The following is a 22,305-nucleotide window of genomic DNA, read 5'->3' as shown; positions in this document are numbered from 1 at the left end:
AAATTAGTCCTAATTCTGGCAAACCTCTGTTGCCTTCTCTGAGAATTTCACCAGAGAAACCATAGACTAAAAAGGAACTAAAGATTTGACCCAGTTAAGGATTGCCTCCTCAGAATAAGTTAATGAAGTTTAATATGGATTCAGGGATATATCTACACAGAATTCTTTGGAATTTCAGGGCCTAGGTATTGTAAGTTCAAAATTGTGAGCACTCACCAGATATTTTTGAAAAAGAGGAATTGTTCAAATCAACTTTGCTTTCCAAAGTACTGAAATTATTGACTACCATTTAAAAAGTATTAACTAATGTCATCAATGTAAAGAAACAATTACTGGTTTGTAAAAATGTATTCTACAAATACATTCTAATTGCAATATGTAGTTATGCTCCTTGCTGATTTGTCTGGACATTTGTGTTGTCAGCCCATTGTCTTTCACAAAGACTCCTGGGGGATGTAGCTAATTTAAACACAGAAAAGGTCAAAATCTTGTTTTCAAACTTTTCTTGAACACAATTAGCTTAATATTTTAACAGCTGGAAGCTGCAGTAATTACTTTTAGATGATACACAAAATCTGTTGAAGTATAATTAATCTGAGCTATGAACCAGGTAATTAAGGTAAAAACTCCCACATTTTCTTAGACCTCATTAATGTATTTTTAAAATGGTTGGATAATGACAGGACTCATTAAAGTACATTAAAAGTTTATCCATAAAATGACATTGAGTAATTGAAATCTTTGTCCTGGGACATTAAAGGACAGAATAACATTGAATTGCTCACTGTTCTGAAAATTACTGCTTGATTTCCAGAACAGATTTCACATGAATTTTGGGGGGAAACTGGTCAATCTAACTGAGCAAGTAGCAAGGATGAATCTTCACCCAGTTGTAACTGGGACAGAAAGAGCCCTTTTACAGTAGAACAGGGTTGCAGCTGAGGGAAGGATGTTACCCCCTGTGTCACCTGCAAAGATTTTTCTCTTTGTGCATGAATCAAGAGGACATTCCAGTCAGGCATTGATTATTGAGTTGTTAGTGGCTTATCCATTTTATATGATTATGGGCTTGATATATTACTCATCCATGTAGTTATGGCAAGACATGCAATTTGGGAGCATTGAAAAGGCTTGAGAAAACATGGAGAGACCCATTTCTATTACATTATGTGGTATTCAGATGGCAGAAGTATAAATGTATTTTGTAAATTTTAGACTTGAAGATGATACCAAAATGATCCTTTCTGTTTGCTCAAGAATGATATGTTGAATAAAAGATAATCAAAGTGCGTTGCCTTTATTTTTTATTATATAAAAACATCCGCATATTAGGAATTTTTCCAAAAGTTGATGACTAAACAGAATAACCAGGCTCATCTCTACCACTAAGCTACTCTGCAGGAAGGTCACCCACATGGAACCCACCCTTTCGCTAGCTACTCACATGGAACTATTCAAAATCAGGAACAGGTTTAGCCCACTCAAATGATACCCACTGGGTATTTTTAGGATTGAGCTCATGAATTAATATATAAAATAAATGAAATACTCAAAGTTCTTGTTGGTCCTCCAGCACTAGCTGGATTATGCCTGAGAATAAGATCAATGAGAATTGAAGATGTCTGGCACTAGTAAGGATTTATCTCCATGAGTATGAAGTGAGGTGCTTGTGTGATGCAATGCAGCAGATAGAAGATTAATCTGAGCTGTATTTAAATTCAAAAGGCTGCAAGTTTCAAACCTAATTGCTGCTGACTTGTAAAATCTGACTGCTGTAGCAGAGAAATACCAATTCAGGGCATCGTCTTTGGAGCACAGATTTAAAGAGCTGTTCCAGCTGATTGTTCTGAGACCATCAAGGTACAAGACGAATTACGTATTTAATAAAACTGTTCAATACAGAAGAAGAGACACAGTCAGACTGTAATTTGGCTTTATTTGATTGCTCATTAATTATACATTCATTTATAAGGCAAATTAACTGAATTCTCATAATTTAAATGAAGCATTTTAATTACATGCAAATTAACTAAATGAGGGAAAATTAAGAAAATTAAGCATAATGATATTGACTCAATAGGAGGGAGAGGCACACACACATGGCTACTTAGGAAATCCTGCTTCAAGAAGTTAACGTGTCCAGGTCACCTACTCTACGGTTGTTTAAATAGTTGAATCAATCAGGCTCATGTTGGGACTGTTTTTAAGACACTAAATGCTGTCAAAAATACCTTAGCTCAAATCATTTATATTCCCACTGGATCAAACTTGAGGCCTGTAACCAATTTTTCAACGAGACTTCGGACCACTGCCCTTCCTGCTTCAGTAGACATAGCCATTCTCCACAGCAGTAGCAAGGTTCCTCCTTGGAGAGAAATAAACAAAAAAATGCTACTGTAAAATCACTGCCACTACAATAGAAGAAACTGAGCTTTCCAGGGGCTAAGACGCCATCAGGTACAAGACACCTCTGCTGCAATCTACCAGTAAAGTGTGAATAGGGCAAGGTAATATGCGCAAATGGGCTGCCTGCATAATATCACTTACAACCATGAATGGGCGACAACCTGGAATTGAAAGTGAAAGCCAGCAACTTGCCACAGCCCGTCATCTGATTTTCAGTGTGAGGAGGCATTTCATGTGCTCCAGTCACTGCAGAGGCTCTAGTCTCTGCTCAGATGTAATTTAAAGTTCTAATCCTGGTCCTCACGATACTCAGTGGACTGCAAGTATTTAATCATAGATTGGCAGGTGTGTCTAACCACAGAAGCCCTTTCCAAACTGACATTAGACTGGTCATGGCTCTCCTGATCTATACAATATCTTTTCTACAGATGACCAGTTGGTAAAACAAATTGCTACATTAAATACAAATATCAGACAAGATCACAAAGAGAAAACAGTTTCTTGCCACTTTAACCAGAAAGGACACTCTCTAAATGACTTAGCCACCTGCATTCTGCTACAAAGACCTTTTACATCTGCACTTGAAAGGGAATCCTCTGAACTGTCATTCATGTTAAAATTCGACACTTGCCAACAAGGACTTAACAAGAATTTGAACTATCTCACCCATTACCAAGACAGTTTCCCCAATTATCACCTGTAATACCATTAACTCACAAACATCCCACTCTCCCTACCTTTAATATCATCAATTCACAGACACTTACCTTCCTTCCTCCCCCCTCCCCCCCCCCATCCCCCTTCTGTTCTGCAATGTGATTTGTCCTTTTCATATTTGTTCATTTTTTTAATTGTATCCTTTGGTATATATGGTTGTGACTACTTTCTTCCACTATTTGATCTGAGGAAGTGGGTCTGGCCCACGAAAGCTCATCATCTAATAAACCATCTTGTTAGTCTTTAAAGTGCTACATTGTCCTGCATTTTGCTACATTAAATACAGTGACTTATGGCGTTGCACAAGGAAGGACAGAGAAAACAGTCTTACTGAGAGACCATTGTTGTTTGTAAATTTGTTTGTGCTGAAGTTTCATGAGGACTTGCACATCTTTGTTTTAGATCTCTATAGATAATCCATCTCTTACAGTTATTCATTGCTCTTTGACTGAAAGTTTCCTGTGAGAAGACCGTTGTAGCTCTCAAAGAAGCTTCACAATGACACATTCCACCAATCAGCCTGTCACAGTAACAATTTTGGCATGTTCTGTTTTGTTGTAAATGAATACTGTGTGAGTTAATGATTTATTTCAGATTTACTGTATTATAGCCTTATTTTATAATATCATTATACAGGCAGTCCCCGAGTTACGCGGATCCGACTTACGTCGGATCCGCAGTTACGAACGGGGCACTTCCTCTCCCTGGTCTCGAGCAGACCAGGGAGAGGAAGCAAAGCGGCGGCGGAACGCGCGGCCAGCTGACAGCCCAGACGCTTCTGGGCTGTCAGCTGGCCGCGCGCTCCGCTCTGCTCCCCCCCCCTCTGCAGACCAGGGGGAGGGGGAGCAGAGCGGAGCAGAGCAGAGCGGCGGAACGCGCAGCCAGCTGACAGCCCAGAAGTGTCTGGGCTGTCAGCTGGCCGCGCGTTCCGCCGCTCTGCTCTGCTCCGCTCTGCTCCCCCTCCCTCTGGTCTGCAGACCAGGGGGAGGGGGAGGGGGAGCGGAGCAGAGCAGAGCGGCAGAACGCGCGGCCAGCTGACAGCCCAGACGCTTCTGGGCTGTCAGCTGGCCGCGCGCTCCGCTCTGCTCCCCCCCCCCTGCAGATCAGGGGGAGGGGGAGCAGAGCGGAGCACAGCAGAGCGGCGGAACGCGCGGCCAGCTGACAGCCCAGACACTTCTGGGCTGTCAGCTGGCTGCGCGTTCTGCCGCTCTGCTCTGCTCCGCTCCCCCTACCCCTCCCCCTGGTCTGCAAACCATGGGGGGGGGGGGGGAAGCAGAGCGGAGCACGCGGCCAGCTGACAGCCCAGACGCGTCTGGGCTGTCAGCTGGCCGCGCGTTCCGCTGCTCTGCTCTACTCTGCTCCCCCTCCCCCTGGTCTGCAGACCTGGGGGACGGGGAGCAGAGCAGAGCAAAGCCGCGGAGCCCGAGGGCAGCAGGATAGCCACGGCACGTCAGGGCTGTCCCGCTGCCCGCGTGTTCCGCCGCTTTGCTCCCCGTCCCCCTGGTCTGCAGACCAGGGGGACGGGGAGCAAAGCAGAGCAAAGCCACGGAGCCAGAGGGCAGCAGGATAACCACGGCGCGTCTGGGCTGTCCCGCTGCTCCCGTGCTCCGCGGCTTTGCTCCGGACGCCTGTGGTACAGCAGCTGGGGCGCTGCCGGTTGGTCCCATAGCGCCGCTCTGGGTGCCACTGGACCAACCCAGCAGCACCCCAGCTGCTCTGCCCCAGGTGTCCCCTAGTCAGCAGCTGCTGAAAATGACCAGTGGCTGACTATAGGAAGCCCCTGCCCCGGGCTTCCTGGAATCAGCCGCTGATCAGTTTCAGCAGCAGCTGACTTGGGGATGCCTGGGGTTCTTAAGTTGAATCTGTATGTAAGTCAGAACTGGCGTCCAGATTCAGCCACTGTTGAAACTGATCAGTTTCAGCAGCGGCTGAATCTGGACACCAGTTCCGACTTACATACAGATTCAACTTAAGAACAAACCTACAGTCCCTATCTTGTACGTAACCCGGGGACTGCCTGTACTGTACTTTATTTTCACTTCAGGATGCTGACATATTTTCCTAAATGCGGGAAAGTAAAGAAAGAGATTTAAGTAGTGTAACTGTAAAATAATTGGAACTGTAGGCACTTGTATTTCTAAATAACACCATCAGATGGTGCTGTATAACTTTAAAAAAAGACTAGAATTTTATATTACGCTTTGTTTACTGGGGAAAAAGCATGATGTCAGTTGCTTTGGTGTATGTATACACATGCACAATCATCATAACGCCTAATCAAAGTTGTCTCCACACTTGATCCATTTACCCTTTTACTATAGAGATGATGAATAAGGTACAATATTTACAGAATGTGTAAGTGGCTCATACCTGTCAATTTGTTTGCTTTGTGAAGAGTGCATAATGAAAGTAAGACTATGTTCTGCTCTGGACTGAAGTCACTAATGAATGAGACTTGATCAGATTCAGAAAGCATCCGTGGTGGTAAGAAAGCTTGGAAATAGTTTATGTTCTGTAGGTCAGCAGAAAAATGGGTAGCCGCAATGAAATCCACAGCATTAGCCCAATTCTCCCCAAAACCTGCTTCAGGGCCAGAGACATATTTTAAGCTGAAAGAAATAAAAGATCAAATTAACACCCAAATAATCCTACCCAGAGATCATGACCATTTATATTGCAGAAACTCTAATGCAGACCAGAGAATCCCGGTTGAGAGAGTTGCCAGAGGAGATTGTAGAGGCCAAAACTACAATAGTAATGTAAAAAATAATCAGCTAAGTTCAGCAAGGATAGGTCCATCAAAGGCTATTAGCCACAATGATCAGGGAAGCAGCTCTAGGTGTTGCTAGCCTCTGACAGGAAGCCTGGAGTGGAAAACAGGAAATGGATCAGTTGATAAATTGCCTATTCATTTCCTCTAAAGCATTTGGCATTGGCCACTATTGGAAGATGGAATACCGGGTGAGATGAGCCATTGGTCTGATGCAGGATGGCCATTATGATGGTTTTTGTCTAGTGCAGAATCTTCAGTGATTCACTGTGTCATTTGTTGCTGATCATCGACAAACACAGAGCCTGTTAGCAGAGGCTTTTCAAAGATATTTTTGATGCATTGAGTGATGATCATCAGTTCCCAGGTATATAACTTGGTTGAGTGGCCTCCAGCTTGCTCGGGGATTATTTGCTTGTCAACAAGTGGTGATAGGTGCATGGGTGGTTGATGAGGGTAGGGCTGAGGGAGGCAAGCCTCCAACCCCACCACCAGTCTTGCCTCTTCTGCTGAGGCCCTGCTTCTCACCATGGGGAGGCAGCACATTGCTGTGTGCTCCCCCAAACACGGGAAAGGGAGGTGAGGGGAGGGGGCGGGTGAGCACGTGCACACATGGCCCAGCCTCCCCAGCCCCAGAGCACAGGGATGGCAGATGCTTGGGAGCAGCAACACTCCACTCCCAGTATGCCTATAGCACCGGGGAGAGAGAAGCATGTGTGCCTATAGTACACCTATCGTAGGCATTCTGGGGGCGGAATGTGGGCGGGGCCAGGCTGGTGATTTGGTGGTTCCACCACCTGTGAATAGGTGGTTTAAGATGAAATTCTCACATAGTTTGTACTTTGGTTATATAGCCCTCAAGTTCTTCAGCCATTTCATGCTTCCCTGGCTTACAGAGTTGCAATGGCAGGTGCTCAGCCCCAGACAGTGGGTACCTTCTATTTGGCTGAGCATGTTTTAAACAATTTGAATTGTTGCTGATAGGAAGTATTTGATCTGCTCTTTGCGAATCCTATCTATACCAGCACTTTGCCATTCTTGAGGATGTTAATTCCAGTTAATTTGACCATTCTATACACAGCCCCAAAATGATAAATCTCCTGGTCTTCTTGCTACTTAAGCCATGTTGTAGGTTGGTTGGTGTCTGTCATTTTCTAGATGGAGTGGGATGTGGGTTCACATTGCAGCCCCATCAGACTCTTTGAATATGTAAATTTTACTGAACATGTACCATCACAATACCACTAAAGAGTCAGGCTTGTGATGAGCGAGAAAGCGTACAGTAAACCTTGCAGATATGCTGCCTAATAATGGGGAGTTACCCCCCTTTGACCTTATTTCTGCAGTTTTATCTTACCTGTTTCTGAACTTTGGAACTGCATAAGCAATGGACACTACATGAGCTTCCCACAAATAGTGCAATGCTTCCTCCTTTTCTATTGAGAAGGAAGATGCTGTGGTCCCATCAGATTTCTGCTCAGTGGATAACAGATACTAAAGCAAAAACAGAACATAAAAATAATATCAGCAGAATGTAGTTTAAAAATACATAACACTCATTTACTTGCAAAACAACTATTTCAAAAAAATGAGGTTTTGTTAAATGGGGGAAATTGCTTTTACATAGTTAGCAAGTGGTGATATTGCATAGCGATTAAAGCATAATATTTGATATGAGGGGGAAAGAATGATGAATAGATTTAATAATTAATAGAAATCATGACACCATTGAGATTAATGAGATTTTGTCATTGACTTCAATGTAGCCAGGTCAAATTCAGAAAACACATGGAAGGACGGGAGAAGGGGTTTTTGATAATCTAGTAATCTCTTCTGCATAATACAGGACACAGAATTTCACCCAGTAATTTATGTATTAGGCCCACAACTGGATGATACCTACTGTAATTTGCTGCTACAGTGGTGATATTTTTTACTCAGAAATCCTTGGATTTGTAACCTGAAAGCATTCTGTTATTTAAAATCTCTGTTTAAATGGATACATTTCATGGCTGTCCCACTCTGCTTTTTAAAATGTGGTAACCTGCTGCTACATCTGAGAAGAAATTTTAGAATTAATTCTTCTTCTATAGTTTGTTCTGCTTAAAATCAGCCATAGATTCAGCCAGAGATTGCATTTCAAAGGGGAATAAAAGAAGCAAACAAGCCAACAATAAATAAAAGCGTTTGGAACAAACTGGATTACCTCTGCCCCTGCCTCCCACAATAAATTAGCACTGAGTTCTAAATTAAGTGGTGCACTACTGACTTTAGCTGATATTTTTGGAATGTTGAGAGGTCCCAAAAATTGTAAGGTTATATTTTGTTTAATAAAACAAATAACAGATGCCTCCCATAGGTTTCCAGTGTTGTCAAAATTTGTGGAGCTGAAATGGTATTAGCAATATTGGGGACAGTTTTATAAAAGTTTTATAATAAACAAGTCTTCGGTGTTTTGGCATCATGGAATTTTCCATGCTAAAATCCTTGGCTACTTAGTCTTATTTGAACAATCTCTCACTCACTTTCAGCTGAGTTAATGTGAACTTTCAGGAAATCTGAAAGAAAATTAGCTGTAAAACGTATCATGCCAGCTGTCTTTTAGATTAGGAGTATCATTTTAGCTCTTTGATTATAATCTTCTAAACAGATATACTTTAGATGAGTATTATAATCTTAGCACTTTGATTATAATCTTCAAGATATTTCAGATGAATAAACTTAAGAAAACAAATGCCTGTAATGACTGATTCAATCATACACATCAGTTCTCTGGTTCAACTTTCTAGTTTTCCAAGCATAGTTTTGTTTTAGACTTTGAGTCTCTGATGGCTGGACATTATAATACTTGCATCTCTGGCTAGTCACAAAAATTGTGAGAGAAGAATTCTAACTAAATGAATCTTTACTGAATCTTGGGATGGAGAAGAAACTGTCCCTTTTCTTTGAGGGAAAAGGTGTAAGGTGAGAGAGAGAAGGAGAGATTGCATTGTGCGTGCAAATGCCATTATGGGCAAAACTTACAACAACTCTTTTGTCATTCAAAGAGGCAAACAGATTATATAAAAGTAGGAAAGGAGCATTTCTCATGAAGAATACTCTGCATCACATTTCTGATTTTTGTATAATCAAGCACAACTTCCAAATTACTCAGATAAGCATTAGCATAACAATCTGTAGAGTCAGACTCCAAAACATAGCATTATTTTGAAGTGAAGAAATAAAGCTACAAAAACTTAAATTCTGTATGTTATACTCCCCTCTAACTAGTTTTACATCAGGTTACTCTATTGACTTCTCTTGAATTTCTCCTAACTGATGCCGGTTTTAATGAAATGTATATTAGGTCTGATTATTATTATTTTATTAATAATAATTATTAATACTTTTAAGAATCAATGTTCTGATATCATCTGTCACAAACTATGAACAACAACAACAAAAGATGATTATCTACCTCAAAATAAGCCTTCCATGCATCTATGAGTTTTGGAATGCGGGAACGGCAGTCAGCAATGCTGTAGCAGAAGTCTGCTCTTAGCTCTTCTGGTGGTAATATTTCTATCTCATGTTGCAGCTGTCCAAAGAAACCAGCTTCCACAGCACTCAGAAATGGTATAATAGCCAGATAATAATTCACAGCTATGACATAGAAAAATAAAAGGAAATGACAGTTGCAAGTAAATTAAACATGTCCCCCTAGAGAAAACAGCGCAATCCTGCCTCTGTGCTATTGTTTGAAATCACCAGTCATTTTACACATGACAGTTCAATTGTTAATAAGTCAGCAGGAGCTGAAGGTGTTCAGCCGTATGCAGAATGGGTTAGCAGCTTGAAATATCAGGCTTTTGCAGGTTACCATGCACAGGGCTTAAAAGTTTACCAGACACTAACATGAGACTAAACTCAGGAGCCAGAAATCAATATAAAACATGAAGGGGACATAGCAATAAGATTCATGGGAGCTATCCTGGTGAGAACCCATATCTAGCATCTATGATTTAGGAGAGGAAAAGGTGCTAATATTTGATTAGGGTGCTGTCTGTTGGGCATTATATTGTACTTTTTTTCTTTGTAACAGCATACAGGTTGTAGATGCCTCTTGATTTTTAAGTCTCTGATCTCCAGCTGGCTGCTGGAACAAGCAGCTTTCTCTTTCTCCCACTCCCAGTCTCCTGGCATTTCTTTGCCCATCACACTCATTGAATTTTAGATTCACAAGAAATTCAGGAATATCCGCAAAATATGGTTTTATATATAAGTATATTGGTTGTCTGTTATCATTATTTAAGTAGATTTGAGCACAGATCTAGAGGTCTGAAAGATTTATACTGCTTGCAGTCACTGGAGGGAGGTTATCAAATGGCCTATTCCTTTTTTTGTGAAAACACATTTTCATGATATGAAAAGGTTGCTAGTTAAAACACAGCTTGTAGTAGATTTAGCCTATATCCTCAAGCTTTACACTTAGATTACAAAAGGTTTGACATCATGTGTCAAATGCTCTCTGACTGAGAAGGTGGGACATACTATGATGATGAGCAAAATATAAAAACATTAATGGAAGGAAGGTATGCATTGCATATCTCTAATTACAAGAAAGGCTCTTATTTTAAACTCACGTGTACCTCCATACACTCACGGGCCTGATAGTTTTTTCTCCATTTACATAGCACAAAATTTTGCTTGGTGCATCAGAAGTGTATTGAGATTGGAGTCCAGCACTGTCTCGGAGAAAAGGATGAGGGTGAGGACAAATGTAACATATCAGCAAAGTGATATTGCTGTTGTGCTTTAGATGCATCTTGCTAGCTTCAAAAAATCAACACACTCTGCCCTTATGATTATTTAATCATCTTTTCTGAAGATGATAAAAAAAGTCTCATACTATGAGCTCTATGCATCAGATGTGCTATAGGTATGGTGCTGAAGAGTGGTAGAGTAGGCACAGCAAAAAGTAATGTGATGTTTTTATTTTGTTACAGTTACATGATTACATGTAAAAGAAGCAGTGTAAAAGAAGCAATGGGGGACAAAAAGGTATCTTTTAAGAAGTGGAAGTCCAATCCTAGTGAGATAAATAGAAAGGAACATAAACACTGTCAAATCAAGTGTAAAAATGTAATAAGAAAAGCAAAAAAAGATTTTGAGGAACAGCTAGCCAAAAACTCAAGAAGAAATAACAAGATGCCTGCTAAAAAACCTGTGGGTCCCCTAGATGATCAAGCTATAAAAGGAGCAATCAAGGATGATAAAGCCATTGCGGAGAAATTAAATGATTTCTTTGCTTCAGTCTTCACAGCAGAGGACGTTGGGGAGATTCCCGAATCTGCACCGTCCTTTTTGGGTGTTGAAACTGAGGAACTGTCCCAGATTGAAGTGTCATTAGAGGAGGTTTTGGAACAAATAGAACAACTTAATGTTAACAAATCTCCGGGACCGGATGGCATTCATCCAAGGGTTCTAAAAGAACTCGAATGGGAAATTGCTGAGTTATTATCTATGGTTTGTAACCTATCCTTTAAATCGGCTTCCGTACCTAATGACTGGAAGGTAGCCAACGTTACACCAATATTTAAAAAGGGCTCTAGAGGCGATCCTGACAATTACAGACCTGTAAGTCTAACTTCAGTACCGGGCAAATTAGTCGAAACAATAGTAAAGAATAAAATTGTGAAGCATGTAGAAGAACATAATTTGTTGGACAAAATTCAACATGGTTTCTGTAAAGGGAAATCCTGTCTTACTAATCTATTAGAGTTCTTTGAAGGGGTTAACAAGCATGCGGATAGGGGGGATCCAGTAGATATAATATACTTGGATTTTCAGAAAGCCTTTGACAAGGTCCCTCACCAAAGGCTCTTGTGTAAATTACATGGCCATGGGATAAGAGGGAAGGTTCTTTCTTGGGTTGAGAACTGGTTAAAAGACAGGAAACAAAAGGTAGGAATAAATGGTAAATTTTCAGATTGGAGAGGGGTAACTAGTGGTGTCCCCCAAGGGTCAGTCCTGGGACCAATCCTTTTCAACTTATTCATAAATGATCTGGAGAAAGGGGTAAGCAGTGAGGTGGTAAAGTTTGCAGATGATATAAAACTATTTAGGATAGTCAAGACAGAAGCAGACTGTGAGGGACTCCAAGAAGATCTCACGAAACTGAGTGATTGGGCAACAAAATGGGAAATGAAATTTAATGTGGATAAGTGTAAAGTAATGCACATTGGGAAAAATAACCCCAACTATATGTACAGTATGATGGGGGCTAATTTGGCTACAACAAATCAGGAAAGAGATCTTGGAGTTATCGTGGACAGTTCTCTGAAAACTTCCACGCAGTGTGCAGCGGCGGTCAAAAAGGCAAATAGGATGCTAGGAATTATTAGGAAAGGGATAGAAAATAAGACACAGAATATCTTACTGTCCCTGTATAAAACTATGGTACGCCCACATCTTGAATACTGTGTACAGATGTGGTCTCCTCACTTGAAAAAAGATATTTTGGCCCTGGAAAGGGTTCAGAAAAGGGCAACTAAAATGATTAGGGGTTCGGAACGGGTCCCATATGAGGAGAGGCTAAAGAGACTGGGACTTTTCAGTTTAGAAAAGAGGAGACTGAGGGGGGATATGATAGAGGTCTATAAAATCATGAGTGGTGTGAAGAGGGCCGATAAAGAAAAGTTATTTATTAGTTCCCATAATAGAAGAACTAGAGGACACCAAATGAAATTAATGGGGAGCAGGTTTAAAACTAATAAAAGGAAGTTCTTCTTCACACAGCGTGTAGTCAACCTGTGGAACTCCTTGCCAGAGGAGGCTGTGAAGGCTAGGACTATAATAGAGTTTAAAGAGAAGCTAGATAATTTCATGGAGGTTAGGTCCATAAAAGGCTATTAGCCAGGGGATAAAATTGTGTCCTTGGCCTCTGTTTGTCAGAGGCTGGAGAGAGATTGCAGGAGACAAATTGCTTGATCATTGTCTTTGGTCCACCCTCTCTGGGGCACCTGGTGCTGGCTACTGTCGGTAGACAGGATACTGGGTTAGAAGGACCTTTGGTCTGACCCAGTACGGCTGTTCTTATGTTACATTATGATACCCATTTAAAAAGGTTATTCTAATGCAAGGTTTCTTGCACCTTCTTCAGTGGTGCTGGCCACTATCATGGTATGTCTATGCTCCATAGGTTTTTTTTTGGAAAAACTGCTATTTTCCAACAAAAATTCAATTACATCCACACTACAATCATGTTCTTCCGAACCTCCCCTCCCCTACCCCGAAAAACAGAGGGTTTTTTCTGACATTGGTAATCCTCATTCTACAAGGAAGATGCCTTTTTCCAAAAGAGTTCTTTCAGAAAAAGGCATGTGTGGCTGGGGAAGAGAGAGTTCTTTAGAAAGAAGAGGAAGGAGGAAAAAGTACAGATGCCCTGGTGGACATTCTGTCCATAGTAATCACAGTTTACATGTGAGATAGCGTCCGTCCAGTGTGGACGCTATCTTTCAAAAAAGCAGATCGCTTTTTCGATGCACTTTTGCAGTGTGAACACTCTCTTTTAGAAGAAGTTTATCTGGAAGATCTCTTCTGGAAAAGCTTCTTCCACAAGAAGCCTACAGTCTAGACATAGCGTCAGAGAGGATGCTGGATTTGATGGTGTGATCCAGTGTGGCAATGCTTGTGTTTCTTTGTATCTTTGAGCACCCACTACTCACGTGATGATGTATATTTTTAGGCTCTGACTTGCTGCCAGACACTTAATTACAGAAGTCTCCACAGGAAAATATTTATATGGCATGAGAGGTTGCTAGGATGAAGAAGATCCAGGCAGCCGGCCAGCAGATGGTGTGGAGCTGTGGGACGGCCACATGACAGGAAGCATGAGCAGGTTAGATTTGGGAGTGAGACACAGACATGATAGACAGGAAATAATTTTTTAAAAGGAGATAGATACGTAGATAGTAGACTATATGTTGAATATTAAAAGAAAGATCATAAAAACTTGATGACTGGGGTTGTTCTCTGGGCAAAAGACCTTTCTTTCTAAAAAGAACATGGTTTTTAACAAACGTTTATTCCATTCAAGTGTCTTGAAACTTACATATTCATAGTAAGCTGTAAAGTATTATTCTTGTGGGAGGGTTTTGCCTGCTAGTTTTCTTTTAGAAAAAAGGTATAAGATAAAATGACAGAAGCATGTATGGCCCAGCTTTTTGAAGATATTTAGGCTTTACTCCACTCAGCACAGTAAGGCTTAAGTGACATCGGAGCCTAACTCTTGTATCAAAAGTACCATGAGCAGAGCCCATTGCCTTTCAGTGAAACTTAGGATCTAAATCACTCAGGGTATGGCTATACTTGCAGCCTAATTCGAACTAGGGCTGCAAATGTAGGCATTCGGAATTGCAAATCAAGCTCAGGATTTAAATATCCTGCGCTTGATTTGCATCTTCCCGGCCGGGTGCCATTTTTGAAATTTACAAGTCCGGACTAACTACCCACGTCTACACATGGTAGGGACCCAGTATTTCGAACTAAAGCCCTAAACCTGTTATTCCTCCTTTACACTGATTTGCATCTTCCCTTTCACATGGAAGTCTGGGCAATAATATGCTTGGTCAGGGCAATATTGCTCCTCCTACAGGTCTGCTGGGTGAGCTAGTGGCTTTACACTTTTATTTCAGAGAGGATGATGACGATGATAAGAGCACAGACTTGTTTATCTTGGTATCAGACTGCGTCTGTTCCTCCTATCCAATTGGCCCCACTACAAGCCTGTTGGCAACAATGGAGCTAGGAAGGTGCAACTGAGGATAGAATTTCTCCATAGGATTTGTATTATTGGCAGTGAGGCACGAACCAGAAAGAACCCCACTTAACTAGCACATCATTGACTAGCAGCGGTGCTGGCAGTCCAAATGAGCCAATGTGATCTGGGGCCATTGAGAGCTGCCAAATATGGAACCCCACCTTGCTATTTTTAGTCACTGTGCAGAATAGAGTCTCATTTTAAGGTTGAGAATTTAAACCACTTCAAGTTTCAGGGTTGACATGTCTTAATTTACTTGTGTTTCTATATTATTCTGTGAACTTTCGCTGTACAGTCACGTAATCCTGCAATTACTTTGCAGCTCAAATGGGTTTCAGACTCTGAATTGCCTTCTAGGCCATTACTCATTATCAGCAACAGGTACTTACAGGCCCACCAGCTTCGTACAGAGATGCACAGATGCTGTCCGGTGCCATGGCCGCAGGTGGTAACATTAGAAGGATCTGCTAGCCTGCCTGGAAAAAAGTAACAAAAACAAAACAGAATTCCAGATATTGCTCACTCTGTTCACAGGAGCAGTCCCACTGAAGCCTTTTGGACTTCTTGCATAAGTAAATCGTGCAGGGTGTGGCTCAGTGAAAGAAAAAAGTTACTGTTCATATAGTAGTTTAATTTTGCAATCAGTGCCTCCTGTAGTGCGTAGAAGATGCATAACTAAATTGTTTTTTGCTACTACAGCCTGTGAATTTATTTGGAGAACTGCAAATGTAGAATTGTCTGAAAGCTGGAAAACATAAAAATCTGTCATTTATAAATACACAGATTTGCATTAGAAGCAAAACTGCTTTTGTACCAGACACATTTTATGAACAGGAGAGCACAGATATCTCATCCAGCTGGTCTTAGGAAGGTTTGTACCCGGAGGTACAGAATGCCAGTGAACTGAGAGACCCAGGCATGGCCTGAATCCTGAAAAGCATGAACACTTGTACTCAGCATTAAGAATCTGAGTAATCCCATTCCTGTTTATCAAAACTCTTAAATACATGTTCATTGTTAAACATGTTTACATGTGTCATGGTGATTCTTGAAAAGTATTTAAGTACATGTTTAACTTGGAGGATATAAATAAGTCATCCTCTTCCTGTTTGGAAAAGCATTTAAAGCATGCATTTGACATTAATTATGTGAGTAACTTCATTGTAATTCAGCACTTCCCTTACATGCATGTTAAAGCATAGGACATGAGTATTCTCTTGCTTATTAAGCAAACTACGTTTATTCATGGGCTTTCATGAATTGGGTCCTATAACACCTGTTATTACATAAGTTCCCAGATGTGGACAGTAGACATTTGGTCTGTGGAGAATGAGCTGGGCATATGGCGGTGTCTTTCACATTTGTTTCTGCCATATGAATTGCATTACATGACATTTAAAACACAATAAATTATTTTCAAGTACTAGATTCTATATACAGTGGCATAACGAGGGTGTTACGTGCCCGGAGGCAAAGGTAAAATTTGCACGCTCCCCCCCCCCAATCATTTGTTACCTCCTCCTCCTGATGCAGCAGCACCAGCAGCAGCGCCTTCCCTTCCCATGCCCTTCAACTTTGCACTCAGAAGTTGGACTAAGGGAAACAGGTTCCCACCCCCCCGCCCCGAGCAGCCGTTGTCTACATCTTTTGCTTCAATTCCCACCCCCAGTGCCAGGGCAGCCTGAGCAGACAGAGAGGGGACTGGGTCTGCACAGCTGCAGCTCGTCCTACTCGTCTGCCTGCTTTCCCCTGGCAGTGGCTGCTGGCACCTGGCAGAGCAGCATCTTCTCAGGCGGCTTTGCCTCCTTCCTTCAGTGCTTTGCAGCTCGTCATTTCTGCCAGAGCCTGAGCCGTGGGTTCTTGCAACATGAGCGGGCGGTGTGTGGGGCAACAGAGAAACCACCTGCCGCTGGGGCCCAGCTTCAGGGGGGCTCGGTCCTGCTTTCTCCCTAGGACTGAGCCTGTAGTTGCACCTGGAGAGGGACATTTCTCAGCGCCTGACCACTAACAACATAACTTTTGGCAGCTAAATTGGCAGCCCCCCTAATGTGGCACCAACTGCCCTCCTCACCCCCTCCCTCGCTACGCTACTGTCTTTATAAACAATTGCTGTACTTCTACACAGCCATTTTGTTATTTTGAAATAATTTTGAAATAACAGGTGGCTTATTCTGAAATTTGTGAACCTCATTCTATGAGGAATAACACCTATTCCGAAATAGCTATTTTGAAATAAGGTGTGTGTAGACTCTCTACTGCTGCTATTTTGAAATAGCCCCTCACCAGGGCCATTCTAAGTTATTGCTCCACAGTGCCTTCTGGGGCTCTAAATTGAGATAGCACATCTACATTAGGGAAGCCTGCCTCAGACTTTTTCGGACTAATATTAAGGCTTCCCTGCAGTGTAGATGTGCTATTTCGAAATAAGCAATTTTGGAATTACTATTCCAGATAGCTTTCGAAATAAGTGTGGAGTGTAGACGTACCGTCTGAGCAGAAACCAGCAGGCAAGTGTTGTGCACTGCTCTCTAGCATGTTACGCTACTGCTCAATGTGAGGAGTTAAACTCTGTCACTGCTCCTGAATGTTGTCCCATTCTGGCTTTATTCAAATACCATCCCATAATGGAAATTCTGGCTCCCACTCTTTCATGTGTGTCAGGAATGGGGTGCTGAACAGAATGTATTTGCAGGGAGAGATCATGTGTGAAAATTTGGAAGCAGTGTGGCAGAATTTGTTATAATAAATAACTTGACGGTATCGTGTTTAGCTGAAACTTTTTTCCAAACTTCCCAGTGGCACTGAAAAGATGCAGAAGCACTTCATTGTTCCAGTTATGACCTTCTCCCAACACTGTACAATGGAAATCAGGGGAAATTCAAAACAGGGTGATTTAATAATGTTTACCTGAAAATGTACCAAATATTTTAACTAGTAAATGTTCTAGAAAATTTAGTCTCCTGAGTGGTAACACTGGTAAATGTATTTGTTAATATATCGGAGGAATTAATGCCATCTTTATGTGTGTGTCTTTATCCACAGAGCATTTACATTTCAATAAGCAGCAGGACAAGATTCCTCATAAAATCCTTACAAAAATTGCTTCAGATCTGACCTGGAGAGATCTTTAGGTATTTATACCCTTCAAAGTGAAGATGTGATTTTAGAATGGGTGGACATATTTATGCTAACTTTAAATTAGCTAGCACCAGTAACAGCAGAACTGCAGACATGGCAGCATGGGTTTCGGCATGGGCTAGCAATTCAAGTATGTCCCCAGATTCACTGGCAGGCTAGCTTTAATTTGGCTAGCATAGGTACGCATCCCTGTACCACATATACATCTCCCACTTTGCAGATTTCTAAGACTGCCAACAAGAATGATAAATCATTGAAAAGAGTGATGTTGCTTGGCTTTATCGGATAGGGCCCTTAGGAACTAGGCCTTGTTCACCTACGAACATTTTCATGAAATTTTTCACAAATCTTTTTTGTCAATTTTGAAATTTCAAAAAAAAAAAACTCACCCATGCTTTAAGCTTTTCAAAAATGGGGCAAATTTAGAAAATATTTTCATAAATTCAGAAAATAATATTTTCAACCTACTCAAGGAATTAAGCTGAAGCCAACAATGAAGATTTCATAAAATACCAAACTAAAACAACCACAAAAAATAAGTTAATATTTTACAATTGGAGTTGCAATACTCACTATAAAATTGATTATCAGGAAATGTCTTTTTGAAGTAGTGAATTAAGACACCAATCTATTAATTTTCTACCTCAATTTTTGGTCTAAAAAACAAAACTTGGCTTCTGATTAACGTATTGTATGTGGCAATATCTTCCCATATCAGCAAGGCACGGCACCATATCTATTGCTCAATAGCACAAGGACAATGTATTCATTGCAAAAGTTCACTTCCAACTTAGCAACTTAACTCTCTTCTGGGTAAATAAAAATTCAGAATATATGGGACTGTGCTGATTGCAAGTAAGAGACCATGGAAATAAAGGGAAGAGTTTGTACCTGTATGATATTGCCAGCCATGTTGCAGAGGCAAGCCCCATAGGATGTTGCCAGCATTATTTGGTCCAAATGCAGTGAAATATTTAGCTGAAGAGTTGAGCAGGATCTTGTACACTCCCATTCTCTCCAGATAGTTCCAGGCATTTATGATGGTTTTTTTGTTTTGTAGTGGGAAATCCTCTATGCTTCCACGAGCCTGATGCCACAGAGGAGGATAGGCATCCTTTTTGCCGACATCATCTTGGGTTAGTGCTACTACAGTTGCTGGACTGAGAACAACGGTGGTCAACAGCACAAGGAGAAGAAAGTGCTGCCCCAAGAACGCACCCATCTTACAGAGGTATCTGGGGTTTGCAGCAGGGTAGGGACGAGCTTTCCTCAGGAAAGGCAGGAGTGAGGGTGGGAGTTAGGCTACCTGTGCTGTCAGGCAGCCTGGGACACCCTACCTCTTTCCTGAACGAAGCTGACGTGGCTCTTGCAGAATGGCAGGTGGAGAGTGATACTCATACCTCTGCCATTCCAAAGATGCCTTTGAGTCAGGGGAGGGGAACTGAGGGATGTCTGGCACAGTATCAGCTCTGAGTTACTTGAATGTGCTCAGTAAAAATGGAGGAAAGAGGCTGGACTAAATGAAGCTGCCTGTAATGGTAACCCATAATCATCTGCTCTTTGAACAAAATCAGGATAAAAACAGGGGGAAGTGTTGGGATTTAAAAATGGGGAGCGGGAAAAAAGCCAGAAGAGGGAGAAAAGGGAGGGAAATGAGAATCCGAGAGACAGAAACAATAAGGGGCAAAAATGAGGAATTGGTAGGGAAGGGACTTATACTCTTCCTGAGATAGTGGGCTGTGGGTAAAACTGTAATACAGCACAATACCTAGACAAGCTCTGTCTGGAAAACTAAAAGTAACTTCTTTCTAGAGTTGAGATCAATTTTCTCTCTAAAAATTAGTTGTAGTGAGTGGGCTACTAACTCGACTGAGTAATACATTTTTGTCCTTGAGCAAGCTTGTGTCTTTGTTTAGTGAGGAAGGTGTTCAGGCGGGTTGTGTATGTGGGAGAGGATAAGCAGTGTGTGTGTGGGGGTAGGGTCTTGTCAGTTGCAGCTCTGGAGGTGGGGAACTCTGTGTTGAAATTACCACCTATAATTAATTTTGATAGGTAGCTATTTCTTCTGTGCTGCACAGAAGTGGTATGAGTAGCATGTTACTATCCTGTGCCATATATACAAGATTGTGACCCAGATAGGAAGTTTACAGGGAAAATTGATTGAAAGGCTTCTTTATTCATGACTCCAGCTATACCTTCAAACAACATATTTATTTTTAGAGCTTGAGCTTCAATTATTTTGAATAAGTTGGACTGAGATTTTCAAAGGAGGCTAAAGGGATTAGGGCCAAGATCCTCAAAGGTAAGTACCTAATTCCCCCGACTTCAACGGGAGTTGGGCATCTAAATATCTTTTTGGATACTGACCTAGGGGGCAAAATCTCATTGAAACTTAGTGCAATTTGGGTACCTCACTCCCTTGGCCTTCTGAAAATACTAACTTAAATGTCAGTGTTAACAATCACCTAACTTCAGGACTCATGCAGCAGCCAGTTCATTCTGACCTATTACAGGTATCATGGATATTGCTAAGGGGAAAGAGTAATTGGGTGTGAGCTGCAGCCCCTCCCAAAGATCTATATGTGGAGACTGTTGATTGGAGTTAAACATAAATGCAGCCATATGGGACCCAAATATGGGTCATCATTACATTTCGAAAGGGTCACCAGGTGTCTCCCCAGGTGGCTCTTAAGGAGCCATTCACACATTTTTTGAATTGCTCTGGGTCACCAAGTTTTCCTGAATTGTCAAAATGGGTTCCTATCTGGAAAAGTTTGGGAACCACTGCTCTTGCCTATGGGTGGGTGTAATGGATTTACGGGTGCGAGCTCCCACTCTCTTGCAGGAGGGCTGACAGCTGACCATTTATTCCTACTCTTTATTTCCTATCTTTTAAGAGGATTTTTCTTCTTATCACATGACTACTTACTTTACATAAGAGTCTTCAGTGAGTTACCCCATCAAAGGTTTCCTTAAAGTCCAAGTACACTTTATCAACTGAATCACTATTGTCCACATATTGGTTGACTTGCTCAAATAATTCTAATAGATTGGTGAGTCATTTCCCTTTACAGAAGCTGTCTTGACTCTTCCCCAAGATATTGTATTTATCTATGTTTCTGATAATTCTGTTCTGTATTATGGTGTCTACCAATTTGACTGGTACTGCAGTTACGCTTATCAAACTGTAATTGCCAGGACAATCTCTAGTGCCTTTTTTAAAGAATAGGTATCAGATTAGTAATCTGGCACAGAGGCTGATTTAAGCAACAAGATACATGCCATAGTTCGTAGTTCTGCCTTTTCTTGAGTTTCTTCAAAACTCTTGGGTGAATATCATTTGGTCCTAATACATTTGTTCCAAAACCTTCTTTATTAATCTGGGATAGTTCCTCAGACTTTTCAACTAAAAAAATGATTCAGGTTAGGCACAGTCATCAGTCTTCACTGCAGAATTAGTTTATTTTCTCCTCAACTACCTTATATTAGCTGAACTCCTTTGGCACCTCAATCAGCCTACTCCTGTGATACTTTAAATAATTGTTACTTTTCTTGTCCTTAGCTAGTTTCTCTTAATTTTTTTGTTTTGTTTTGTCCTGTCTTGTTATATTTGCACACTTGTTTTGCCTCTAATGACCTCTTTTACTCTGCTGCTTAGCCATGGTGGCATTTTTTGTTATGCTTACTGTTTTTAAAAATTTGGGATATACATTAAATTTAAGCCCCCATTGGCATTTTTTTTAACAGTCTCCCTGCAGTTTGCAGGAATTTGACCCTGTTTCTTTTATTTTCCATTTAACTAGCTTCCTCATTTTTTGGGTAGTTCTCCTTTTTGAAGTTAAATACTAGTGTGATGAGTTTCATTGGCACTTCCCCGTACAAGGATATTACATTTAATTACACAGCAGTTGCTATTACTAAGCGGTTCTGTTATATTTACCTCTTGGACACAATCCTGTACTCTGATTCAGACTAAATCAAGAATTGTGCAGTGCTGAGAACCCTGGCTCTTAGTTCCTCCCCCTTTTCGCTGCCACTGCCCCTCTTCAGTAATTACTAACATAGGCCAATTAAAGATTGTGGTAAAGATGTGCTGAGTGTGTTAGCATGGGATGATGTGGATAGAAGTAGGCCCTGTATTTGTTGTATTTGTTGAACAGTCCTTAAATAAATTTCAGTTAGGATTAGATAGAAATTAACATGTGAATGGCAAGGTGTAAAATATCTACTAATCCACAATGAGGAGCCCTATGGAACCTTAAAGACTAACAGATTTATTAGGACACCTCATCAACTGCAAGGTAATCTAATGGGCTGTGTCTACACTGGGCCACTTATTCCGGAAAATCAGCTGCTTTTCCGGAATAAGCGGCGAGCTGTCTACACTGGCCCTTGAATTTCCGGAAAAGCAACGACGTTGAACTGTACAAAATCAGCTCCTATTCCGGAAAAACTATTCTGCTCCCGCTCGGGC

General features: G+C 41.3%; 1 protein-coding gene across 1 annotated transcript; it reads right to left on the bottom strand.

Annotated features, from left to right (window-relative positions):
• Positions 1–1,916: 1,916 nt before the first annotated feature.
• Positions 1,917–19,154, bottom strand: C3H6orf58 (chromosome 3 C6orf58 homolog). Its single transcript, XM_006139428.4, has 6 exons — positions 18,723–19,154; positions 15,083–15,169; positions 9,351–9,535; positions 7,251–7,387; positions 5,494–5,732; positions 1,917–2,365 (listed from the first exon to the last, which is right to left on the bottom strand). Exons 1-6 carry the CDS (start codon positions 19,051–19,053, stop codon positions 2,247–2,249), a joined length of 1,098 nt encoding a protein of 365 aa, XP_006139490.2. The 5' UTR covers positions 19,054–19,154; the 3' UTR covers positions 1,917–2,246.
• Positions 19,155–22,305: the final 3,151 nt, after the last annotated feature.

The sequence above is a fragment of the Pelodiscus sinensis genome, chromosome 3 (genome assembly GCF_049634645.1).
Source record: "Pelodiscus sinensis isolate JC-2024 chromosome 3, ASM4963464v1, whole genome shotgun sequence".
Lineage (NCBI taxonomy): Eukaryota > Metazoa > Chordata > Testudines > Trionychidae > Pelodiscus > Pelodiscus sinensis.
This window is presented reverse-complemented; position numbering and strand designations above follow the sequence as displayed.

Bases quoted from the DNA above. Each gene is read 5' to 3' on its own strand.
- C3H6orf58 (XM_006139428.4), bottom strand. From the start codon at position 19,053: ATGGGTGCGTTCTTGGGGCAGCACTTTCTTCTCCTTGTGCTGTTGACC. The intron at 15,170-18,722 runs GTACAAACTCTT...ACTTTTTTCCAG, and splicing joins TGGCTGGCAATATCATACAG to GCAGGCTAGCAGATCCTTCT. The intron at 2,366-5,493 runs GTATGAGCCACT...TTTCTCTCCAAG, and splicing joins CAAAGCAAACAAATTGACAG to GAGGAACCTTGCTACTGCTG.